At 52.5% G+C, this 21,051-nt stretch overlaps 1 protein-coding gene across 2 annotated transcripts in view; it reads left to right on the top strand.

Moving 5' to 3' along the window:
- Positions 1–266: 266 nt before the first annotated feature.
- Positions 267–21,051, top strand: part of LOC126579602 (uncharacterized) — a 26,880-nt gene continuing 6,095 nt past the window's right edge. The window contains exons 1-2 of one of the 2 annotated variants that reach the window (XM_050243056.1): positions 267–1,421; positions 18,534–19,287. In XM_050243056.1, coding sequence (XP_050099013.1) covers positions 1,401–1,421; positions 18,534–19,287 — 775 coding nt within the window. In that variant the 5' untranslated portion in view covers positions 267–1,400. Of the gene's footprint in view, positions 1,422–9,668; positions 9,747–18,533; positions 19,288–21,051 lie in introns of those variants that run through there. The other variant, XM_050243054.1, reaches the window with a different exon arrangement.

Below are 21,051 nucleotides of genomic sequence, written 5' to 3'. Positions count from 1 at the left end.
CCAGCTTCATTTTAACTTTTTATACGCCACAAATCAATTGAAAACCTCGATCGACATGGGCGCCTGTTTCGCGCAAATGTCGCGCCGTTCACGATCGCACCCTACAACCGCACCACGCCAACGATGCTCGCACTTTCGTCAGGCTTCTCTCCCTCTCGCGCTCTCGCGCGATCTATTTCCACGGCATCGGGCGCTGCAGCATGGTCTTCAACAGCCCAGTCCAGGCCCAGCTACACGCCAGCGCAGGCAGCCTCGAGCCACGAGTTTCGAGCGGAGCAGTTTCACTCTCCTGCGATCGCCGCACGTGAACGGTAACGAGTGGTCTTCAAGAAGCAGCAGCAGCAGCAGCAGCAACGGCGACGAACGAGCAGCGAAAGGTGGCCGGATCAAGGTGGCAAGTAGGTTTGTGTTTCGGTACGATCGCGACCTGCGAGTGAGTTGTTGCCATTTCCTCCTGCAACAACCTTCCGCTTTTTTTTTCGCTTTCGCGGTCCGGTGCGACGCTAGTTGGACAAACCAGCGGGTCTTCGGTGTTTTCGGGGTCGATCTTTGAAAGATTCGACGATAAAGAAAGTGCAAGATAACATCGTGCGTATGGTCGCGCGCGCGCGTGTGTGTGTAAGTGAGTGTGTAAGTGGAAAGTGTACGTAAGAGGAATGGAGGAAGTGTGAGGAACGGAGAGACCGTGGTTCGGGAAATCGTGTGGCTGGCTGAACGTGAAAAGGAGAAAAACCCAGCGCCCAGCGTGTTCCAAAAGAAACCTCGCATTAATTGCGCCCAACGCTAGAGAGGCAGCAACAGCAGGAGCCAGGGCAAGACCAAAGGCAAGGCAGACAGACAGACACCGCCAGCTGCGCTGCGATGGTGCTGTTCGGCTGCTCCCCTCCCCGTTAACAACCAATTTCTCCATCGCCCGCATTGCGGTGGAAAGTGGCTTCGGTGTGAGTATTCGTTGACTGATCCTCGGTGGGAGCCAGGCCCAGGACACTACACTGCACAAACATCGGCACGAAAAGGACACTCTGGTGCGGGCGTGAGAGCACGGCTTCCAGACCTCGTGCCCTAGATGACCGAGAAGGCATAAAGTGAACGCGTCTGAACCGCAAGTGGCCTATCTCAGGTCCGGTAGTAAAGCAGTGTACTTCGGAGCGAAGCAGCGAAGAACGTGAAGCGTGTAGCCATCATCACGGGCCTCCTCAACATCACCATCATCATCATCATCACCCACCGAGATCAACCGCAACGTGATCAACCGAGCAGCAATAATTTGGCGTGGCGCGTTGCCGTTGTCCGTCGGTGGTGCACCTCGCGGGGGGGCGGAGAGGAAATAAAAAGGGGAACAGACTGCCAGGCACCCAATGCAGGCGCCCCTGGCCGCCCACCACTGATAACGAGAGACGATGCGGATCAACATGCTGGAGGTGAGTGTCAAGGGACGTCCCAAGCTCCGGGGAACTGGCGAACGATGGTTTGGGTTTGGGAGCCTGCTTGACCACCTTCCCTGATTAAACCGTTCGGGTGTGGCCAATTAGCGAATCTCTGGTGCGCGCTCTCTCGGCGGCCACGGAAAACTGGGTCGAGCCACAGCGGTACCGCGTTGTGGAGAGCGCGCGCGCGCTGTGGCTGTGTGGTTCTGGTTTTTGTGGTCTGATTGCCGCCACCACCACCACCACCACCACGACAGTGAGCCGGAGATGCTGAGCGTGCGGCTGGAGATGACGGAAGAATTTTTGGGGCCAAGCTCTAATTGTTTTTCTCTTCGAGCTCTTCGAGCAACAAGCTGCGGATCACTTCTGCCATTCCATCATCTGACGGAGGGTGTCTCACAGGATCTGGGGACGTGGCGGAGCAGGACAGCAACGTCCAGGACCGGGTACGATAAGGGGATGCAACGAACCCGGTTGCTACATGGACGCATATGAGTAATGCTTTCGAGACATCCTTCCGATCTTCCACGAAGGTTGCATGAACTTCACACCCCACATTATCGGGGTCATTTTCGTGGGCAGGCAAGCGCGGTCGCACGGCACCCCTTCCCTGCACACATTTCAGATCAGCTTTGCGCATCCGGGAGGCTCGTTTGTATTGACCTTTTTTTTTGTTTTTTTTTTTGGGGCGAGCACGAGGTCGGCCAGCAATACAGGCATCATCCTCACCAGGTAACGGCGCTGCATCTGTACCCTTTCCTAATTGCTATCGTGATCTCAGAACCGAGTCCACGAACACCCGGATCTCTTGCATCACCTGCTGCAACCCTTGCCTGGAAGGAACCTTCCAAGAACCGCTGCGGAGCAGTCATCAAACCCCCGCAAAAAAGGCGTCCCTTGTTGGGGTGTCCGAGGGTCCTACTTTCACATGTACGCGCGTGCCCTTTTTTTTGCGCAGCCTAGTGGCCACTGTAGTCCGCTCGTACGGTCATACGCTTGTACGGCAGGGGGTCTCGAAGCGATCAGAATCCTTGCTCCTTCTCCTTGCCTCTGACCACCCCGGTTGACCTTTCCGGGAGGGACCGTTTCTCCTTTCTCCTTTTTCCTCCTTTTTCGAAGTTTATAGCCAGTTTTGTAGCTTTTCTACTGTTTTAAAATATTTCAATTGGCTCTATATTTCATTGTTTATCAAAAGCAAATAAAATTAGTGGATTTGTTGGCCTGCTTTCTGCCTCCATCTTGCTGAACACTCAACATTTTCTGGTGTGTCAAAGATGGTGCTAATCTATCCATATACACAACAGAATTCATTTTAATATGTGATTTTATTAAAACTGGAAGCATTTTCAAACCATTAGAGACAAACTGCTCCAAACATTATTATTCCAGCGGGCATCTCGAAAGTGGACTTGAATGTTATGTTCTCTGAAACATTCTTAATCTATAGGGGCGATATGATCCTATTTATGTGGGAATTCTTTGCTTAATTAATCGCGTAAAGATTCCAATCAGAGAACACGACGACGACGTGGTTTCTTCATCCTCCAAACTGACAACAAATGCATCGATCGCTCATATCAAAGATGTTTTATCCCTCCAACTATTAAATTACGCTTCGCCCTTTCTCTAAAGGGTGCTTTTAGGTCATATTTGGCCAACCGATGCATGGAAGAACTTAAGATATTCGACTCTTCGATCAAAAACTCCAATGGAATGGCAATGAAAACATTCTCACTTTTTTATGGTACACCCTGTAGCCGCAAGAACGAGCGCAGAATCTACTCTCGATCATCTACGATGCCTGCAACGGAGTGAAAGGGCCACTGGGAGAACGGATCGGAAAGTGCCAGCGCGCTCGGTCGATCAGACCGAACCGATGATCCGGCCCGATGCCGTGCCAGGTTGACGGCGACCTGTTTGTCGGTTAAAAAGTGTGCCACGTACCGCTGTCGGCCCGCCGCGGGCGCGAGTACATGGAGGCTATTTGCGCGTCGATTCCAGAATACGGAGAAAAGGGAAAGTGGCTGGCTCGTCCTCCGGTCCCGGTCCGGCTGTGATCCCGTCCCGATCGAAAGTACATTCTCGGCCCACCCGAGGACCGGGCCCGGGCAACAACACACATCCGGTTCGATGTTGCTGCTCCGGTCTCTCACGTTCGGCAGGAGAATACTACCGGTTTTTCTTTCCCCCCCCCCCCCCCCCTTCCAGCCAACCGGGCCAAAAGGGAAAGTGGCCGGCCAGCGTGTCGACTGGGCGGCCTCACTGGCAACTGACGATTTTCGCTTTTCTTCACTTTCATCCACACGTTACCATTGGATTGTGGTCCATGTATGAAGTTAGCTGGCGCTCGCCTGGCCAATCGGGGCACTAGATCCATTTTCGGGACCCTCAATAGCGCTGCCAAAGGTCGATCGATCCCACGAGGCCGAGGCCGGTGGGCGCCCTATTCCTATAAGAGGAGCGATGTTCATGTGGGTGGGCGCAAACGCTCCTCATCTGCGACGCCTTCACGCTCAAAGCGGAAACCGCCCGGTTAAGGTGCCTGTATTGCAACAATAGACATCCTCACGTCACCGCTACTGCCGGGAATGGAGATGATGCGATGACGCAGGCTGCACTTTGCGAACCTCCCGCCATCATCTCGCAGGCACAACATTTCGACAGCCGCGCCTTGACGACGCTCGACTCGAGGAACAAGGGCCAGCCCGTGGAGGCGTTCTCATCCTCTATCGCTGACTAAGCAATGATGCGCCCACAGAGCTCGCTGGAAATTGAGCAAATAATGGGGCGCATTTATTTTATTTGATTTTGAAGCCTCCACACTCGGTTGGCGGCCCGGGGGGGGGGGGGGGGGGGGGAGCTGTTTGCATACCGAGGCGTCGCCGCATGCTCCGAGTGCTCCTTCGCTTCGGCGGTTGTTAGTAGGTCAGCACCGTTTCAGCACCTCGCGAGCAGTGTGCGCCTTAATGTGCCGGAGTTACTACTACCCTGCCACACTCTGCTGGAGGGCTGTGGATGTAAATAAGCTGGCCGCACGAAAACAAAACAGTTTCGGTTCAAAATAAGGGTTGGGGGGGGCGCTGCTCCTACTACCTGGTCTGGCCTGAGCAAGCGCAACCTGGAGCACTCTGGAGGTAGTGTGTGCGAGAGAGAGAGAGAGAGAGAGAGAGAGAGAGAGAGAGAGAGCAAGAACAGCAGCAGTTACGGTTAGCGGTAGTAGCACGGTACGGTAGCAGCACTGTGTTTTACTTTTTATTTGCACATTTGTTGTGCTGTTAATGCTGGTGCTACTGCTGAGCTGGCACCTTTGGCACCGCAGCGTAAGATGAGGATGCCCAACAGACTCGTCAACAGCGCCCCCAGTCGAGCCCGTTGCTCGGCTCCCCGGGGGGGGGGGGGGGGGGGGGGGGGAGACAGAGTCCAGGAAGTGTATCGGCGACGCGTTTCTCTTTCCACAGCTGTCACCGGCACAGTAGTGGACCGCGGAACGAGGAAGTACCTATAGGGACCGGCCCCAAAAGAATGCGGACGGCCCATCACTTCCCCATTTCCCCTTTCTGGCTCTCCCGGGGGGGTTGGCCCATCACTTCCCCATTTCCCCTTTCTGGCTCTCCCGGGGGGGTTGGGGGGGAGGGGGGGGTTTAGGGGACTAACAGAAAAAGCAAACATACGACGTGTTAGCCCGCGGAAGCAGGGACCGTCAACCGTTGCTCAAACTAGTCCCCCCAGCCCTCCTGACTGGCTGGCTAGCATTCCGAGTGTATGTGTGTCTGTTTTTTGTGCGTGTACTATGTCTCTTCCGCATCTCGATCCCGGCACAGAGATGGAAATGGATGGAAAACATTGTGGCATGCCGATGGAAAATGCGCACGTCCTTTTCCGTGAAAATGGAAAATTGCACCGCACGCTGGTGGTGAAAACGATCCGAGACACACACACGCACACACTCACAGAGTGTTCAAATGGGAATTGAGTCCACTACGCCACGAGAGTCTGGTTTTGGATGGCCCCGCGGGCGGGGGAAAGTCAGGCATGGCCCGGCTTCGCCTGCTCTCGGCGGTTCCGGTTGCAGCACTGAAACACTGTTGCTGCTGCTGCTGCTGCGTTAAGCCAATTGGCGTGTGTCATCGCTGTTGTGGCTCCGGAAGACGCTGCTTCTGCTTCTGCAGCTTCCTCCTTGCGCCAAAAGCGAACTGGAGCGGGCGAATGCGCCAGCCAGCCAACTACCGCACGCAACGCAATCCGAGATCCGAGCTCTGCTTGCACAGTAATTGCACCTGTGCATTGCGCGTGTGTGAGCGATTTCTCGAATGGCTCAATGCTAATTGGCCTCTCTTTCTCTCTCTCTCTCTCTCTCTCTCTCTTTCTCTCTCTCTCTCTCTCTCTCTCTCTCTCCGTGTGTTTGTGCGGAGACTCTCAAGGTTGGGGTGTAGGGCGCAGGACGTGGTGATGATGCGAAAAACGGAAAGCGAAACAACGCGAAAGACAACAAAACACACAATTTATGATCTGTTCCCTTTCTTTATGCTGTTTTATGCTATCTTTCCAGACGAGCGGCGGTGGCATTACGGTCGAAGGGGATGGACAGGGGGAGGGAAGGGGGGGGGGAGCGAGGGAACATTGCGTGTACGTTCTCCCTGGCACGTCCAGAACTCTTGCTTTGCATGCATGCGTAGACACGGCAGCAGCAGCCGCAGCTTAGCACAGAGAGAGAGAGAGAGAGAGAGAGAGAGTACCGGAGCACTTTCTCGATGAAGATGCGCGCGCCAAGGGAAGGGACAGCGCCAACCAGAAACCCACAGAAGGAGAATGAAGAGAAGAAGGAGAATGTCCAGAACTGCAGCAACGCTGCCAAAGGCGAAGTCTAGTGAAGAGGCTCGCTGTACCTGTGGTTTGCCAAAAGGGTCAACAGTCGAACCTAACGGACCGTATCGAGCTTCTGACGAGTTCCAGCCTTTTTTTGCGTTGACGCAGAAAACAACTGTAACTTGTACTGTAACTGAAAAGAACTAAATATCCGATATTGATATTAATTAATGTTTTAGTGGGCTTCGGTAATTTCTGCCTAAAAACAAGGCTCATTTTTGAAGTTTGTTTTTCTGACATACCCTTCCCTTTTATTTTATTCAAGTGTATGGCATGTTTAACAACAACATTTGAAGAATATTTAGTTCTTTCTTGTCACATTTATGAAGGTGCGTCTGCGAAAAGGTACTTTCTCCGGTGCCCATCGTAGCTGCGTGATGCGTCATCAAAAAAATACAAATCGATACTCGTTTCAAAGTTTATCCAGGTGGCCCCGTTGACTTTTGTTTGAATTTCCCATTTTTCGATTTTTGCCAGATTTTTGAAGTTGAACTCCCGGTTGATCAAACCGGGTTCGTCGCTTAAATCTTAATGGTCAAGTCTTTTGATTCGCACCTAAAACAGTTCCTATCGTAGCTACGTGATGGGTCATCAGATAAATACAAATCGATACTCGTTTGAAAGATTATAAATTTATCTAGGTAGCCCCGTCGAGTTTTTGTTAAATTTCGTATTTTTCCATTTTTGGCAGATTTTTAAAGATGAAAAAGTGATGCTTTTTGTCATTTTGCGATTCTTTAAGATTTGTTTAAAAAAAAGTATCAACAATTTTCATGAAGTCTTGACGAGGCTACCTGGCAAAAGGTGTACAGATTGTGTGTAAAAAAATTCGAATCAATCAGTCCAGTAGTTTTTACGGTACGATCGCGAAAACGTTAGTTTTGGGAAAACGCTCTTCAAAGTAGCGAGCTGCATGGAGCCTTGTATGAAACGCGGATTTTCAAAAATCTATAACTTTGTCAGTTTTGCTTCGATTGATCCAAAACATTTTCACAATACTCTTGAAAGGATCAGCATTAAGGGAAAAATGTTAAAAATACTACAGACTAAAAAAGGAGACTAAAGAAGCAATGTAAAATGATTAAAAATCCATCGGGAATATACAAATGGTGGGAAAAATGGCCTGAATGAGACTTCTTCCACTAGTGTGCAGAAAATGTCGACGCAACGTGGCCCAATAATTTAATCGCTATTTTTCATGGATAGCTAAATAAAATACCTACAAAATGACACACTTTACCATCTGTTTAGCTTATTTCTGGCCTGAGTTGTGTCCTGTTGTTATGCGGCCAAATTTAAAGTGTTGCATGCTTTATGCGCTCTGGTCTGCTACTTTGGGCCCCAACACTCTGGCCATCGTTCTGATCGGTTCTAGTTCGTACCGAGAAGCAGCGATTAAGGCTCTCTTTCGCAATTCTTGTGCTACCTGTTCGGGCGTTACAACTGAGATAGTGTATGCGCGTGTATGGGAGTTACGGAAATTGTGGGAGTTACGGAAATTGATTACAGGGCGGGATGAGCATGCGGAGAAGCACCCTTTTGTGGTGCACCACCTGTCGGCGCGTGTTGTGTGTTGCGCACACGAATACACACACTAAAAACCGCCGCACCCCATTCTTCCCCCTGCCTGCTTGTGAGGAGGAATCTAACAACTAAAACAATTAATGAGAAAACCGTCGAAAATGTGTGTGCTTCTCGAACCGCCACCAGCCACGGGTTTTTCCCATCGTTCATCTCCGACGACGACGGCGGCTCCGGAGAAGGGTTGAACAGGGTGAAGAGATGAGTCGTCTGCTGCGTAACAACTGCGCAGCGTTTCTTCGCTTGCTGGCCTTGCTGGGAAAAGCGCGGCTATGCTGTTTGCTATGCTCGTTATGATTATCGTTTTATAATAATGAGTCCAGCCCCTCCACCACCCTCCTCACACCAGCATCTTGCGCATATTAGTGCTCCTTCGGGGGGAGTGGGGGTGGGGAGGGGGGATCAACAGGAAACAGCAGCAAGAAAAACACATCGCGATTTTTCGTTGAAAAATGAAAATAAACGGAAAACCTGAAACACAGAGAGAGAGAGAGAGAGAGAGAGAGAGAGAGAGAGAGAGAGAGAGGGAGAGAGAGGGGTGGGGTGGGGGACTGTTACGGTGTTTCATTATTTTTTTGGATAATAATGACGCAGGCAAAAATTCGGAAGAAATGAAGTCGGCACACAATTCACTCGCCAATGATCCTCCTGGCATGTTTAGCGAAGAAGGCGGTGGCAGTGCCTGGTGGTCTATTCAGCTTTTAAGCCACCTCCCGTTACGGGGAGCGGGGGGAGAGGGTTATTGCTCGCCCAGTCTTCCAGTGGTCACAGCATCGCACGCATAATTACCTGATGATGATACCCTCCAGTCCAGTTAAAAAAACGGAACTCCCCGTGAGCCGGGTGGCCGGCTCAGTGCCTCCGGCTTAATTAGTTAATTACGTTGACAGTTGGACAGCGCAATGTTGGTAGGGGTGAGAAATCTTTCCCATTTTTTGGCCCTTATTATGATTATCATTTTTCTTCTCGGTTGCGATGAGTCAGGAGAGGATGTGAAACGATAGCGACGGTGGTTGTTGTTGGGTGTAGCAACACCTGGCCACTGGTGCACTGGCAATCACTGAATGCATCCCTTTCGGACCGTGTTAGCCCATTGCTTATGCTTCCAGCTGGCGTTGGGCAAATATTGTTTGAAAAGCGCAGGCGATTAAACTCGAATTAATCTCCCGGTTCGTTCGTTAGTGAGGAGAAGGTAGAAGCACGCAGGGCTCGGCGAAGATGATGTCGCTGCCCTCCGAGAGTGGCTCGCTAATTGTTCGTGTTCTCCACCCCCCTCCCCCACCCCCCCTGATCCGTGATGGGACATTGGAGGGGATGAACTGGGTCACCAAAGCGACCCCACACCTAGCCCTCCTTCCATCAGTCTTGTTTTGTTGCCTTGTTAGATATTGTAGCAACGGTGTGACCTTTTCCCGGTTTATGTTTTTTTTTTGGTACTGGGATTTTTCTCCTCTTGGCCCGCTAGAAGGACGTCGCTTGACGTAAAGAAGCAATCATCAAGAAAGAGAGAGAAATCAGCGATTGGCTACGTTCTCGCTGGATCATGTTGGATGCTCTCTCCGAGGCACGGACGCATGCTGGCACAGTCGTGCCATGGTTAAGGCGGAGAAGGGAACGCGACATCGTTATCCATAAGGCCAGCACTATCGAGTTCCACTAATTACATCATCAGAACGTCAGAAGTCGTTGCGTTGTGTCGAGCAGTTGGTCGGTGGTCGTTTACGAATATAGAGTTTATTATTATGATTATTTTGTGCAGCCCCCTGCTTCTTCCAAACCCTTTCACGGGGATTGAATGAATTGGAGCAGACAGACAGAATGGAAGGGAGTGTGACGAGGAAAAAAAACACGGTGGTCCCAATGGCCGGAAGGGTAAGAATGGTTGGTGGCGTTCGTGTGGAAAATAGAATCCAACCATTTCTTGGTCGGGCCGGGACCAAACGCTCCCAGAAATGGAAGGAAGGGGAGAGGGGGGGGGGGGTGGGAGAGTAGTTTTTGATGATGGTACGCCGGTTCGTGTGGCCGGTGGTGTGGTGGTGGAGCGAGCCCTCAATCGCGCATGTCGTTTCGTAATGTTATTTTGTCTTCTGCCTCGAACAAGATCGACCGACAACACGGCACTAGTGTACCGCTAGTTTCTCATGATTCTCCACGGCACTAACCACCTTTTCTCTCTCTCTTTCTCTCCCGCGCATTCCCGGATGGGGGTATTTCAGGGTTTTGGGAGTTTTGTTTTTTTTTTTTGAGGGAGGGAAAGAATCGAGGGAGGTTTTGTTTTGGGATGAGATCAGATGTTTTTGCGTGGTGTAATTTGGGGCCCGAAATTCGTCTGCTGTACACATGTAGCCTAAGGTTCCCCCGGGGCGGGCACTGGGAACGGTAACAATGAGTTTGTTAGGGGTTGAAATTTACATTTTCATCGACCGCTCAACGGCCGCGGCCGCCCAGCGCCCTTTTTTCATGACTTTTCCATCGCAAAACCCCTGGTATGCCCTGCGAGAGCGGTAGACACCAAACACTACGGCTTTGTTCGGTTTGCCGAGAGGCAATTTTTGTACCTTTTGAGAGCGCTGGGTGTCGAGACGCTCGCGCCCCTATCCTCTTAGCTTTTTTCTTTATCGAGCTGATCGATCGCTGCTGATAGCGTAAGGGAAGAGTCTACGAGAGGGGGGTGGATCTAGTAAGACACTTCACACGACCGCGAGCGACCTGCTACCATTCCGAGGGTTGTGCTGATTGTATGATTGTCGAAGTTTTTTTTTGTTGTTGTTTTGTTTCATCATCTTCCTTATATTTCATTTCAATTTATGTCGTTTTCCATCTCCATTTTCAACTCAAATGTTTCAAGTGCTGCTATTTCCTCAAGACACACCCCCTTCCACCCCCCCCCCCCCCCTAAACACCCAACAGCTTAACCCTTCTCACGTACTAGGAAAGTAAGACGTGAGAACTAATCCCGACAGCATCGGGATGCTATCCCGGAATCTCAATCTTCGCAGAAGGCGGTCGAAGGCGTTTTCGGAGGTGGCGATCAGATCGCATCGCGCAAGCCCTGCCCGGTCTACTTCGGTGGGTGACTCCGGAACCGAAACCGCATCGCGCACCCATAAACTCGGGTTCAGTGAAGTGGTGTTTGCTGCTGCTAGCTACCCGACGGCTCGAGCACAAGCTCTCGAATATCGAATATCTCGTGTGCAACACGCTACGTGAGCAAACTACCGACGATGACATTTCGAGCAAAATTCACAAGCCCTCAGCTGTTGTACAAAAGAATGTGCAACGCGCGCAGAGCGTGCACAGGCGCATCCATCGGTGGCAAGTGACATCGATCCGGTACGCTCATAGCACCCCGTGCCCGAGACAAGCGCGAGTTTTGCTGTTCTTCTTCCCCTACACCGCACCATTTCTGTTGCATTTTGTGCGTTTTCTTCGCTCTCGCTTCTCGCTACAACCAGAACCAGGGCTGTACAGTACCGATTCATAATCGATTTGCCCGATCCATCATCATCATCATCGCACAAACAGTGTCACTCGTACCGAAACCGAATACCGTTGTGCCAAGCGACAAAACCATTGTCGAAGTTGGAGTTTTCCCCTATTTGTCCCGGTCACTGTACCAACCAAACGCTGGGCAACTTTCTCTCCACGCCACGCCACGCCACGGAGATACTGGCAGATCTTGCGGTGGCGGTTTATTATCCCCCCCCCCCCACCCCCCCGCTCCGTACGAATCATCGCGTTCACGCGATTGATTTGCGCCATGAACCGTGAGCGGCGGTGCATTGGTATTGGTTTTGGCAAGGCAACAGGAAGGGGTTTAATCGTGAATCGAATCGAAGCTGCCCCCCTTGTCGATTGGTAGCAGATCTTCGGATCGACTGTCGATGCGTGCTGCAATGCACATCTCATCTTCGGGGCGCTGGTACAGCAAATGAAAGCGTATCGCGTAAGCGCTGCCCCTGCTTAACAAATCGTGAATCGCGAGCTTGCGAGCTCACAATGGATGGCCATCTGTCAGCCGTCTAATCGGATTCTGTTCGCATGTACGGTTAGAGTGGGTTGGGTGAGCCGCGGTGCTTCAGTCGGTTCGTCAACCTGCTCGCAACCGACCGAATAACTCACAGCATCGTCGACGTGCCGTTGCTGAATGACATTCGAATGCAAACCGGGTATCAACAGTGCGCTTGGCACTAGCGACGAAATAGAGAGAGAGAGAGAGAGAGAGAGAGAGAGAGAGAGAGAAAGCAATGCAGCAGCATCACCTTTTGCAGGAGTCGATGCCAAGACGAGCAAAGTGTTGGTGAAGCGGAGAAGCCAGCGGTTAAACGGTGTTTAGTACGGGGGCCATCGATTGAGATTCGAAGGCGCTCGCAGTGCCCAAAGCTTCACCGTCAGCTCCAGCATTGCTTCGCATCGGTTGTCTGCGTGGTTGTTTGGTGCTTTGGCTGTGGTCGCCTGCGCCAGGAATGGCATTTAGAGTTAGCTGGAAGGGCAAGCTACGCCTCTATATAGTACGCTTGCGCTCGTGTTGACATCGGTTAGAACAGTCCACCATCCCACGGCAAGTAAACGTGAAGCAACAAATAAGCCGCGCACAAACACAGCTACACACATTTTGAACACAGAAGGTCCTCATGCGGAAAGTAGAGCAGCTGCAGCAGTAGAAGTAGTTGTAGTAGTATGAATGTGCTGTAAAACGATCTGTTTTGCTTTACTCCCTCTAATGACAGCTAAGCGAACGTCCCGGTCACTTATGTCTGATGGTTGCTTGGTGGTGGCACGTCTCGACTCCGTCGGGGCAACCGGTCACGAACCGCGAACGCGAGTTTCCCTTTCCCATGAACCTCGAAGAACGAAGAACAGGAACGCACCGTGTACTTTCTCTCTCGCTCTCTCATTCGCTCTCGATCGACTCGAAAAAGGACCCGCGAAAGGGTGGTGGAGCAGCATTTGACCGAATGCGCATGGATTGATACGAGCTGCTGGCGGCGCTGCAATCTTACGCTGCGCAATTCACTTTCGCACAAAACCGGATCCGTTCCGAGGTTGCCCCCCCCCCCCCCCCCCGAGTAGGGGAGAGTGGAGGTTGGGCCCTGCTCCTTTTTTTCCTCCTTTAACGATGCTTCCCGAGAGGTACGAGCATCATCGGTAGGCCACCACCGGTTCTTCGGTAGCCACACAGATGCTGAGCAATGGAAAGGCTCTGGCCCAAGTGCCTTGTGCATACTTTCCAAGGCTACTTTCATCAAAAACAGACCGGGTACATTACCTGCAGGAAAGGAAAGTCACGCCGGGTGCTGGTGCGGTGATGGCACACTTTTCCGGCTGCGCTGCCTTCCGCGCACCAGCCCTCGTCCGTGCCTCCGTCCGCACACGTCCGTCCGTGCTTGACTCATTAATGATGTCGCCGTGGTCGCCGCTACGCAATCCCGCCTTCCATGTGCGCTGTTTGTGCCAGGCCCGGCCCCGTTCGATCGATCGATCGATCAGTCCAGTGTACATTCACTTTTGCATTTCGCGAGCAGGTTTCTGGGCGCCAGTACAGTACGCAGTACAGACTCCCTTACCGGGAGTGCGGAGTCCCCCGGCGTGTGAAGGTCTGAGCGCGGGAGCTATTCTACAATTCGGTACAAAGCCGGCCGGACCGTTCTGCTCAGTGGCAGGTGCCCACTACTCGCACTACAACTCTTCCTCCGCTCTCTATGCGTGTCTTTATGCTGTGCTGTGCGTATTGATTGATTTAAAACGCAAACGGGGATTTGCATCGTGACAAAAGTCGTGGCACGGGACGGATATAAAGACACGCGCCGCGTGTTGGTGCAAATCACGCACATCCTCACGCACGTGTGTGTGTGTAGCGCTGCGTTATAACACCGAGGCACGAAACTAGTGCACTCGGTCGCTCGGCCTGTGGCGTTTGACATTTCTCGTACCGGTGTGTTTATTTGCGCATACACCTGTTGCTGCTGCCGATGCCGATGGTGCCATTGTCGGCATTTAGCTGAAAAGGTCACCTGCCTTCGTCGGTCGGTATGGTTTCTAGAGTTTCTAGAGACTAGAGCTCGAAGCAGTACTGCTACTACCTTCCATCGTCGTCACTGACGTCGCCGTCGAGTTCGACGATCGATCGTTTGTTTGTCTTTCTTCTTTTTTATGCACCCTCTCCCCCCCCCCTCGTCTTTCCCGGTTGACACTGACATGCGAATGACACAATTCGTGTGTAAACATTGGAATTCTAGATGGCTTGGGCTTCAGTCCTAGCTGCCTTGATTTATTTGCTGCTGCTGCTGCTGCTCTCTCTCTCTCTCTCTCTCTCTCTCTCTCTCTCTCTCTCTCGCTCTCTACCCACCCCTTTCATTTCACAACGTTTGTTCACCAAACACTGACACATGGACACAACCAAAGACAAGAGACTTTCCAATGAATTTCTCCTGCTGGCCTTGGGGCCACAGCCACGCTAGGCAAACACGCGCGGTGGATGGTGGATCTCCGGCTCCGCTGGGAATGCTCGTGCAAGGCATACATAACCGTGGAGTTCGATCGCTCGAGGTAACCTGGTAAAGGAGAGGAAGGAGAGCAAGAGTGCCTGATTGTAAATGCTAGCGAGACGCAGGACATGACGCATGGGGATGATCACGTACCGGTACCGGCAGTTTGTGGGATCGAGAATTGAGGTCAACGTCCCCGAAAAGGCCCCGTTTTGTGACGCGTTACCTTAGGGGTGTAGGTGGCTGTCCAAAAAAGGAGGTCAACCCCTGGCAAGCTGGCCACTCCTGCGTTCATCGCCATCTTCTACTGCCACCCTCCCCCTTTCCCCCTCCCCCCCCCCCCTGCTAACCTCACACCTACATGCCACCCACCTCACGCAACCTTCCCGTTTTCCAACCAATTGTTTTCCCCGTAGTTTCCTCGCTGAACTGTTGAACACGACGCCACAAGACATCATCATCAACATCATCATCATCATCATCAGCGAGTGTCCCCCTGTGGTCCCCAGTGGCAACAGCAGCAGCTCGACCGCTCGACACGCACACACGTCCATAACACCCAGACAACAACAACTACTGACCACTTCACCACCATCACCCGCCCTCCCGAAAGGCGCTGCGTTAACCCAAATAACAACAACCGGTGAACCAGTTCCATCCTACAATCAATCATCACATCCTGCTAGTATCGACGACCTGTGACGGCCACGACTACTACTACTTACCACGGATCAAACAAAGACAGACAGAAAGGCGAGTGAGAAGGAGCGGTTGGCCCCTAAGTTAGAATAGCAGACCGCACCGAGTCTGACAGGAATGGTTGGGTAGATAGAAGCGGTAAAGCAGAGGAATTACTTGTCCGCATTTGTTGTGTTGTACGGCGTACGCGAAAAGAACGCCGCCAGCAGCCGACAACCTCTCTCGCGCGCTCTTGGGAGTTGGAGTTTGATTCTGTTCTGTGCTATCAACGCGTATCACATCCTGCGATGGTTTCGATAGGCAGTATAGGCAATAGCCAGCAGCAGCAGCAGCAACGGCACCATCGCCATCACCATCATCGCCGCGTGCAGCAGCAGCAGCAGCAACAACAGCTGCTACACAGCAGGCCAACCGATGGACCACCGCAGCGTTCCTCCAAAGCGTCAAAGCCTCAAGCTGGCAAGGTAGTACGGGCAGCCAAGCTGCCGACAGGGGATACTGCTGCTGCTGCTGCTGCTGCTAATGGTGGTGGTGGTGGTGGTGGTGGTGGAGGTGACGATGAGGTCGATTGGCAGTACCCGTATGAGCTGCACCAAGAGCAACAGCATCATCATCATCATCATCTTCATCAGCACAAGCAGCAGCAACAGCAGCGCGAGTGGGCACAAGAGCGCACCAATGGTGAGCCGCGGGGTGGTTGGGATGACCGAAAGGTGAGTTTCCATTGGGGAGCGGGGCGCCGGGGGGTGGGTTTGTGGGCGATGATTAGCGTGCGCGGGCAATTGGCCGACCGACGAAACTGAACCGATGAAAAACAACAGTAAACGCATGGTTGCTGGGCGAAAGGGGAATGGTGGGGAGGGGAGAAGGGGAGGGTGAGAAATGCTAATCAGTGCTTGCGGATCGCCCAACCCCCGGCCGGGGGGGGGGGGGGGGTAGTCCAGATCTCGTAACAGATGGGCTGTGCGCCCTGTTTTTGATTCCGCTCGATTCCCGTTCCCGGCAACCCGGCGATAGGCAGGCTGTTCTGAGGGGGAGTGGGGGGTGGGGAAAGAGTGCCGCGGGTGGCGGTGCAACGGTGCAAAGCATCTGCGTGGCGCGCTTCGATTTGCTTCGGTTCTTGCGGCGCAGCTGCTGGCCCCGCTGTGCACATGGCCGGCTACAAGGGAGTTGGTGGAGGGAGGGAGGGAGGGAAGGTGATTTCCGAAACCGTTCCTCAATCCGCCGGATACCGGAGTAGCCACGCAGCAGCAGCAGCAACACTTCCGCATCACTTACCTGGCAGGCTCGGGCACAAAGGACATCGTGATCTCCACCAGCGTGTTGCGTGAAGGTCTCGAGGGCTCAAGCTGAGGCTCGGAAGCCCGTTGCGCTGTCTAATTGCCACAAGAGCGTGAGAAAAGCGCCAAGCGCGGCGCCAATTTGCCAAAAAGGCTTCAGCTGCTGCAGCAGCAGCAGCAGCACAGTTTGACCTTCCACCCTCCCCCCCGGAGAGTCGGAGAGAGAGAGGAAGGTGGAAAGGCATGTCTCTCTCTCTCTCTCTCTCTCGAGAGAGAGAGAGAGAGAGAGAGAGAGGTTTTAATTAAACCGAAAACAATCTAAATTACACGCAGGGTAGAGGGTAGCAGAGTACCCGAAGGGTCTGATCAGCAGACAACAGTTGGAAGTGTGCGTCACGCTAGAACACATGAGGAGAGGCGGGGGCCGGTAGGTGAAGGGTACTTTTCAATGATCAACTTTCGAAAAAACCCTTCGCTGAGCACCAGCATCACAGCCTGATGCTGTGCGCGAAGGATTAACCACGCACCCCAGACGGGTCGAAGGCCACATCGCGCACCAGTTTTCTCACCGCGGTACCCGGTATACTAACGCACCGAATTTCTGGAGACGCTGCCAGATCGAGGGGGAACGAGATGTTCTGCGTCTTATCGCACCGCTGACCGAAAGTTCGTTGGCCGGCGCCGGGGGTTTACCTGGAAGCCACGACAGTTCGACGAACGGGCTCGCTAGCGCGTTTGTTTGTTTGTTGGTGGTCTCGCTCGCTCGCTCGCTCGCTCGTTGAAGTCTTTCGTTTAGTCGCTTCACCGGGCGAGGTGCGAAACACTGCTACAGAAACCATTTCTCCCTCTCTCTCTCTTTCTCTCCTTCTCTCTCTCTCTCTCTCTCTCTCTCTCTCTCTCTTTCTCTCTCTCTATCGGTCGTGCTTTCCTTTCCAAAAAAAAACCAAAAAACAGCGACATGAAGGTTGTTTTCTCCTGTTTTTTCCTTTTTTATTTGTTTCGTTAATTTTTTCCTCTGTTTTTTTTGTCGTTTCACTCCGTGAGCAACCCGTGTAATGCGTCTTTCTTGGACCCGCAGATGCCGCGGCACAAACTTTCTCTACCTCCCCCGTCCGCGCACCCTCGACCGTCTCACCCCTTTCCCCAGGGGAGTCGCCACGCATTATTTGGGCCACAAAACGCTAAATCGATTATTGGGGCTTTTTTTGGGGCGGCTTATGGCTGGCTGGCTGGCTGGCTGGCTGGCTGGCTGGCTGGCTAGCTGGTTGGTTGGAGTTGGTTTCGTTGCCAAACACAGCGTGGCCACAGCCGCGCCGCCACAGCTGCCGTGGACCTTCTGTCTTGTTTTGGTCCTTTCCACCCGCTCGCTACCCTCTTTCGCACAATGCCTCTACAAATCTCTCCAGCTGGCTGGCCCCCCGGAACAGCCGAAAATCTATCCATAGCGAGCAGCGTAGTACCAGCAGCAGCACCAGCAACAGTTACAGCTCGCAAGACAAATCGTCTTAACGATCTGCCGACATAAACAGTGAGCTTCAGAGGGAGAAAGGGGTGAGAGGGGGGGGGGGGGGGGTAGTGGATTTGATGCCCGGCTCTGCTTCGTTGCGTCGCGAGGGAGAGACAGTGTGGGATGATGTATGATGTGTTTGGCTTCGACTTTTGGGCATTTCAAGCCCCCCCTGCTGACCAAATTAATTAACCGCTACGAGAAAACTGCGAGAAAGAGAGAGAGAGTATGTGTTATGCAAAACACACTGGCTGTCACATAATCTAGTTCTACCACCACTGTTACATCTCAGCTGATTAGACAGGAAGGAAGATCGATGTGCGGAGAAAGCGATCCAGCGACTGGTTTCGCCTCACAGAACATCTTCGCAAATTGTTCGAGCTTAAAATTGCTACAGCAGTCCCATGGTTTATTGGTCAAAGCGACTCCAGACGTGACGTAGCGTGCGACTAGAAGCAGCGTTGATGGTTGGTCGGCGCAACCGAACCGTAACGCCATTCCAGTCCGCTCAGCGTTCTCAGCCTGCTCCCGCTTCCTCGTTCAGGGCAGGCCGTTCCGGTTCGGAAGAATTGAGGACGCTCGCACCAGCAGCAGAAGGAGAAGAAGGCCGCATACACGCATTCCGACCTTGGATCTCACTAATGGATCTCTTCCACCATCTCTCTCTCTCTGTCTGTCTCCTCAGAAACCCAGTACAAAGTACGCGGAGTCGGACGATTGCGACTCGCTACCACCACCGCCACCACCGGACGATGATTCCTATTTTGACGACGAGGATGATGATCGACTGCCGCCACCACACGGTGGCCAACATCATCACCATCATCACCACCACAACATCAACAGCAATCATCACCAGCAACAGCAGCAGCAGCAGCAGCAGCAGCAGCAACATCACCTGTCCCATCTGACGCACGGCTCCATGCATCACGCGCTGCATACCGGCGGTATGCACTTGCCGGCGTCACGGGCGGAGCACCACAGTGTTGGTTCCGATCTGACCGCCAGCCCCAAGAAGGACCGCAAACTGCGCCACTCCAACTCCAACAGCTTGCACACCCCAGCCACCACAACCGGTGACGGAGGCCAACCGCCGTCCAAGCATGGCGGCAAACTGGCCGGAGGTCAATCGAATCCCGCCGCCCCTGGCGGCAAAACCCCTTCCGGAGCGAATGGCCACGGTCACCATCATCACCACCACCATCACCATCATCATCTGCGCGGCAGCGGTGGTGCTAACAACGGGAGCACGGGAACGGGCGCCGCGGCCGGTGCGGGACTGCACCTGAAGAGTAGCCGGGCCGAGTCAGTCCTGTCGAGCGACTCGGACATCCGCTTTACGCGCCGCAAGCTCGGCGACAACCAGAAGTGTGGCTGTGCGCTGATCGCCGGCTTCCTGCTCATACTGCTCTGTGCCGGCGCCATCGTCTACGTTGGATGTAAGTCACTGTAGGACTTTTGACAAGTGTAAAAGGTTTAGTTTCCAATCCCTTCGCGAGACATATTACATTTTTGTTGATATTCTAATTATGCGATTTTTGGCAGATTTTTGAGGTTGAAAAAGTGGTGCTTTTTGCGATTTTGCCAAAAAAAATCGTAGTTTACATAATTATTTTCAAAAAAAGTAACAAAAGTAAGTTCATAAAATCTCGACTGGGCTACCTGGAAAAATGTGTATAAATTATTTGTTAAAATTTTCAAATCGATCTGTCGAGTAGTTTTAACGGTACGATGGAAAAATCCATTTTCGCGGTGACGTCACCTGTTTGATTAATACACTTCGATCGGGTCCCAGAAATCCTGTCACTACATCCGACGGATTGATGTGCCCTGCTACTAATCCTGGGCGACACTTTGACTCCGCGAAGTCGCGCAACTCTTGGAAGAAGTCTCCAGGGGATTTGATTTGATTTGATTTTGCCCGGAAGAGGAGCTCGCTTTACTAGCGTGATCATCGCTAGCAGAGAGATACCCGTTCGCTTCCCGGTTTGGTGAGCTTTTGAGCTGAGATGGCTCGGTTATGTATGCTACCTCCGATGCATGCCCCGGGGAAGCCGTTGTTCTTCTACGATTACGCGTGTTCCATCATTAAGACCTGCGAGCGATTACAGCGCTCGTGCAGTTGCGTGGAAAGCAACGCTTGCAATTCCCGAGTGGAGAGAGAACATTCCAAGGAGCAGAATCACAATGCAGCCCAGCTGCCGCCCTCCAACGCCGGAGCAACAATTGTGACTGGTGACGATCGTCGGTGTTGTGCTGTTGCTTCGCGCTCGGCAGGCGCGGCCTCGATGTCGGATAGATGACATCAGAACATTGCGCGCCCACGGTTGCACCTTTTGTGTGTGTTTCCATTATCATTCGCCACGCGCAACCACACGTACGCATAGGTGGAGTGGTTTTACGTAAAAAAAAAAGTAATAAAAAAAGATGGCGTGAAAGGCATCAATCTCTCGCACGCACCCAACCCGCGGTACACAAAACAAACGATATCCAAGGCGTTATGGAGTGTCTTCTGCTGCGAGCGTGCGTGGATCTGCCCTATATGGGCTGATCCCGCTGATTGTTTGATTGTTTGATTGTTCAACTCACACTCTCTCTCCCTTGCTCCTCCCTTGCTTTACCCTCTTTTTTCCCCCTCGATTGAGGTGGACGTTGTTTTCCCGGTCTTGTTTTTTGTTGTTTGTGTTTTTTTCTTTGCTTTTTCGGTTTGGGAAGGAAAACACACATAACGCGCGCGCAGCACATCACTCCGAGACTTTCCATTTTACCGTAACCCCTCTAGAGGAGCGTCTTCAAGAGGGTACTGCGTATGGTGCGATGCGTGTTAGGCGACATCTACTGGGTTGCGTCTTTGTTGCTTCCTTTTGTAAGCATTTTTACGTTGCGCGAATGCGCAAAATGTAAATTAAAATCGCTGACCATCATGCCCGTGAGCTTCTTTTATGCTCGTCTCCTCAAATCCTCTTTTCTCTCTCTCTCTCTCTCTCTCTCTCTCTCCCTCTCTCTCTCTCTCTCTTCACCTCTTTTTCCTACATCTTCTCCATTTTACCGTAACCCCTCTAGAGGAGCGTCTTCAAGAGGGTACTGCGTATGGTGCGATGCGTGTTAGGCGACATCTACTGGGTTGCGTCTTTGTTGCTTCCTTTTGTAAGCATTTTTACGTTGCGCGAATGCGCAAAATGTAAATTAAAATCGCTGACCAT

The sequence above is a fragment of the Anopheles aquasalis genome, chromosome Y (genome assembly GCF_943734665.1).
Source record: "Anopheles aquasalis chromosome Y, idAnoAquaMG_Q_19, whole genome shotgun sequence".
Classification (NCBI taxonomy): Eukaryota; Metazoa; Arthropoda; class Insecta; order Diptera; family Culicidae; genus Anopheles; species Anopheles aquasalis.
This window is presented reverse-complemented; position numbering and strand designations above follow the sequence as displayed.